This window comes from Myotis brandtii, unplaced genomic scaffold (assembly GCF_000412655.1).
Source record: "Myotis brandtii unplaced genomic scaffold, ASM41265v1 scaffold4, whole genome shotgun sequence".
Lineage (NCBI taxonomy): Eukaryota > Metazoa > Chordata > Mammalia > Chiroptera > Vespertilionidae > Myotis > Myotis brandtii.
Genome location: NW_005365371.1, coordinates 4,411,792 through 4,415,919, shown reverse-complemented (window position 1 = coordinate 4,415,919; position 4,128 = coordinate 4,411,792). Strand labels below are relative to the sequence as shown.

At 58.5% G+C, this 4,128-nt stretch overlaps 1 protein-coding gene across 1 annotated transcript in view; it reads left to right on the top strand.

The window, feature by feature from the left end:
- The window catches only part of MFI2 (antigen p97 (melanoma associated) identified by monoclonal antibodies 133.2 and 96.5), a 32,090-nt gene that overhangs the window by 21,947 nt on the left and 6,015 nt on the right, over nt 1–4,128 (top strand). The window contains exons 14-16 of the mRNA XM_014545236.1: nt 1,961–2,148; nt 2,352–2,648; nt 3,748–3,946. Of these exons, the coding sequence (XP_014400722.1) occupies nt 1,961–2,148; nt 2,352–2,648; nt 3,748–3,946 (684 nt within the window). The remainder of the gene's footprint in view (nt 1–1,960; nt 2,149–2,351; nt 2,649–3,747; nt 3,947–4,128) is intronic.

The following is a 4,128-nucleotide window of genomic DNA, read 5'->3' as shown; positions in this document are numbered from 1 at the left end:
GTGGGGTGAGGTGGGGTGGGGTGGCAGGGGCCTCTCTCCAGGGGCATCAGTTCACAGCAGCTTCTGGTCTTTAGTCCCGAGCAGGTCAATGCCAGGTGCAGGGGAGCCACCCTGCAGCCCCCAGCCCGAGAGACAGGGCCCACCCCGTTCAGGCCACATGGCGGTTTTTCCTCCGGAGTCACCTTTCTGGGTTCCTTGTGGGGAAAAGAGCTCAGGACCTCTGTGCTCTAGGACCCCTGAGGCCACCGGGGTCCTGTTGGGGTGCAGGGCCCCTCACATGCACCACGTCCCGCCCCTTCCTGCGCTCCCTCCGGCAGGGAATCTTTTCGTCTGAAAACTGGAGGCCGTTTCCCTCCAACACCCCTCGTTTGCACTGTCTGTAGACCCTGCTACACCCAGGCTTTGGACCCCGCACACTCAAGGCACAGTCTCTCCCACTCTCTCCTAACACATCGCTGCACGGAAACTCAGTGTAGAAAAGGCATGATGAGTCCTGAAGGGGAGGCTGAGGTGGGTGGAGGGAAAGCAAGACATGCAGGAAGAACATCAGTTCATATTTCAGAATTCAGACCCGCCTGCCTGTGAAGGTCACCACGGCTGCAGACCAGTTGCCCCAACCGAGCTGAGAAGGGCTCCCGGCCCTGTTGCCACAGCCCCTCTCCCCTGCCAACCTCCACCAAGAGCCTGGGGCTCATCCCGGGAGGGGGGTGGAGTGTCCTGCAGGCACCTGGGAGCCTGCCTGGTCCTGGCCCCCTGCCCTCTGGGGTCAGGGAGGCCTTCCCAGAACCGCCTGCAGTGAACACCCGCCTTCTGGGGCTGCTCGTTTCCTTTTTCTGTTGTTGTTTTTGTGTATTTTTTTGGTTGGTTGGTTGGTTGGTTGGTTGATTGGTTAATCCTCACCAGATGATATTTTTCCATTGATTTTAGATAGAGGGGGAAGAATGTTTCTCTCTCTCTCTCTCTCTCTCTCTCTCTCTCTCTCTCTCTCATTTGAGCCTGGGGCTCATCCCGGGAGGAGGGGTGGAGTCACTACAGAAGTGATGACCCCCAAGGGCACTGCTTTTCTCTCTCTCTCATTTGAGAGAGAGAGAGAGAGAGAGGGAGAGAGAAACATCGATGTCAGAGAGACACATCCATTGGTTGCCTCCCACACGCACCCTCAACCGAGGATTGACCCTGCAACCCGGGTACGTGCCCTTGATCAGGAACTGAACCTGCGACCCTTCGGTGTGCAGGCTGGTGCTCTAGCCCCTTAGCAACACTGGCCAGGGCTCCCTTTTTCCTTTTTCTTTTTTGTCTCTACTCATGGGCCCGCCTGACGTTCCTTCGGGAAGTGGGGCGAGGGTGGGTGCCAAGTGAAGACATGCAGACACAGAAGTGATGACCCCCAAGGGCACTGTTTCTCGGAAGCCTTTGGGCCAACCTGCTTCAGGATCACGGGGGCTGGTTTAAAGCCCAGGGTCCTGGCCCCCCAGACGTACCAAACGAGAGAGACTCTTTGCAGGTGAGGCCCTTGGAACAGCCTCTCACGGGTCCACACAGGATGCTCTACCCCATCTGGTTTGAGAACGTCAGCTGTCAGGGGAGGAGGTCAACCTCCACCTTCAGACACGCATCCCACCCTCAGGCCTGCGCCCTGGGAGACCCGATGGGGTGCTTTCCCTGAGAGTGATCAGAGCCTCCGTTCTTCACCTCCAGAATGGGAGGGGGGCTGCCTGCCTCGTTACTCTCGTGAGGATGGAGCAGTCCTTGAGAAAAGCCTGTCGCCGAGTAGGCACTCCCTACTCCCTGCGACCCGTGGCTCCTACCAACACTGTACCCAGCAGGCTCTCTCATCCGGGAATAGGGAGACCAATTGGAGAATGGGGGGTTCTGGGAGCGGGGCAGACACTGCCACCTCTTCCCAGCCAGGGATTTGGGGGTCCAGGAGGACAGCAGCCTCTCCCCTCCCTCCCCTCAGGCCACAATTCGGAGCCCTGGGCTGCTGAGCTCCGGTCGGAGGACTATGAGCTGCTGTGTCCCAATGGGGCCCGGGCCGAGGTGTTTCAGTTCAAAGACTGCAACCTGGCACAGATGCCGGCCCACGCCGTCATGGTGCGGCCGGACACCAACATCTTTGCCGTGTATGGACTGCTGGACAAGGCCCAGGTGAGCCGGGCGGGGCCCACATCATTGTGGGGGTGGATGGGAGGGGAGCCAAGCCCCCAGCACTCCTCAGTCTGCCTGGAGCAGACCTCAGGAGACACTGAGGCTGCGGGGGGAGGGGGGTTCAGTGATTTTTCACTCAGCCTAGGACCTCCCTCCAACCACTCTCCCCTCTGTCTCCTGCATTATTAATTTGCCCTTCTCAGCTGGACCACTCTCATGCTGCTATTTCTACCATCTTTAAAAAGAAACAAAAAACCTCTCTTGGTCTCACATCCCTTTGTAGCCATAATCCCACTGCCCTTTACAGCAAAACTCCTTCAAAGCGTTGTCTCTGCTCTGGAGCCACCACTCCTCCCCTTCTGGGCTCCCTTAAGGATGGAGACTACTCCACACCAGCCCACCCGGCCCGGAACCGCCCTGGTCGAGGGCACAGGGACCCAGGTGGCTACGTCCAGTGGCCGTTTCGCAGCCTCATCTCCCTGACCTCTCCACAGCACTGGGCGCAGCTCCCTCGTCCTGGAGCCTCCCCCTGGCCCTGGCCCTGGCCCACACCTGCCTGCCTGGCTGCCCCTCCTGCCAGCCTCCGGTCCCTCCTCGCCTCCCAGGCCTGTGACTGCAGGAGTGCCCCAGGGCTCAATCCTAAACCTCCCTCTGCTGCACCTGCACCCCTGTGGCCCTCACCCAGTCCTAGGCCGTTAACTTCCGTCGATACACCGATGGCTCCCCAATGTGCATCTTCCGTCTGCTGCCCCACCCTTCAGCCTCAGACTTGCATCTAACAACTGCCTACTTGACATTTCATCTGGTGTTTGGAACAAGTCTGAGGCTGAACGCCCTTCCCTCAGTCTTCCCACCTGAGCCTCTCCGTTTCCTCGGGAGTCATCTTGGACTCCAGCCTTCCTGTCATGCTCTGCATCCAACCCATCAGCAAGTCCTGGTGGCTGCACTTTCAAAACACATCTAGAATTTCACCCAGGCTGTCTGACAACAGGGTCCTGGTCCTAAACCACCCCTTCCTGCCTCCCCCCAACCTCTCTGACATGCCCTGGGGGACGGACCCTGTTTGGATGTGCATTATTCTGGGAACAAGGCTGAGCACTTTCATCAGATCCTCAAGAGCAGCGGTTCTCAACCTGTGGGTCGCGACCCCTTTAGGGGTCAAACGACCCTTTCACAGGGGTCGCCTAAGACCATCGGAAAACATATATAATTACATATTGTTTTTGTTGATTAATCACTATGCTTTAATTATGTTCAATTTGTAACAATGAAATTGGGGGTCACCACAACATGAGGAACTGTATTAAAGGGTCGCGGCATGAGGAAGGTTGAGAACCACTGCTCAAGAGGATCCTTGAGTCCCCCAGGAAAGACCGATAGCCACTCCACTCCTCCCTTTGGCAGCTTCCTCACACCTCACTCCGATCCCTTCTGATGACCGTGGTCGGGGAGCTGCCAGCCTGTGATTCCAGGCCGAGGCCTGGTGCCCTGAAAGCCCTGCTCCCTGGCTCTCCTCCTGGGGGGCAGTGACTGGCAGCAGCCCCTGGGTGGCCCGTTGTGGGCCCAGATAAAAAGCTGGCCTGCGTGTGGCGCTTCCAGGGCCTGTTTGGAGATGACCACAATAAGAACGGGTTCAAAATGTTCGACTCCTCCGACTATCATGGCCAAGATCTGCTTTTCAAGGACGCCACCATCCGGGCGGAGCCTGTGCGGGAGAGAACCACCTACCTCGAGTGGCTGGGCCCCGACTATGTGGCGGCTCTGGAAGGGATGCTGGCTCAGCAGTGCTCGCGTGCAGGTAGGGCCGGGGCTGCGGGGCAGCTGGGAAAGCCCTGGACGGGCAGGTGCACAGCCCACAAAGGAAGAGCAGGCGTCCTGCCATGTTGCCCTGCATCTTCCCGAGCCTGTCACCCGAACCTTAAGTGAACTCAAGGGCGCGCTAGGTCGCTACAGATGATCAAGGTGAAGTGTGGGTGGGTG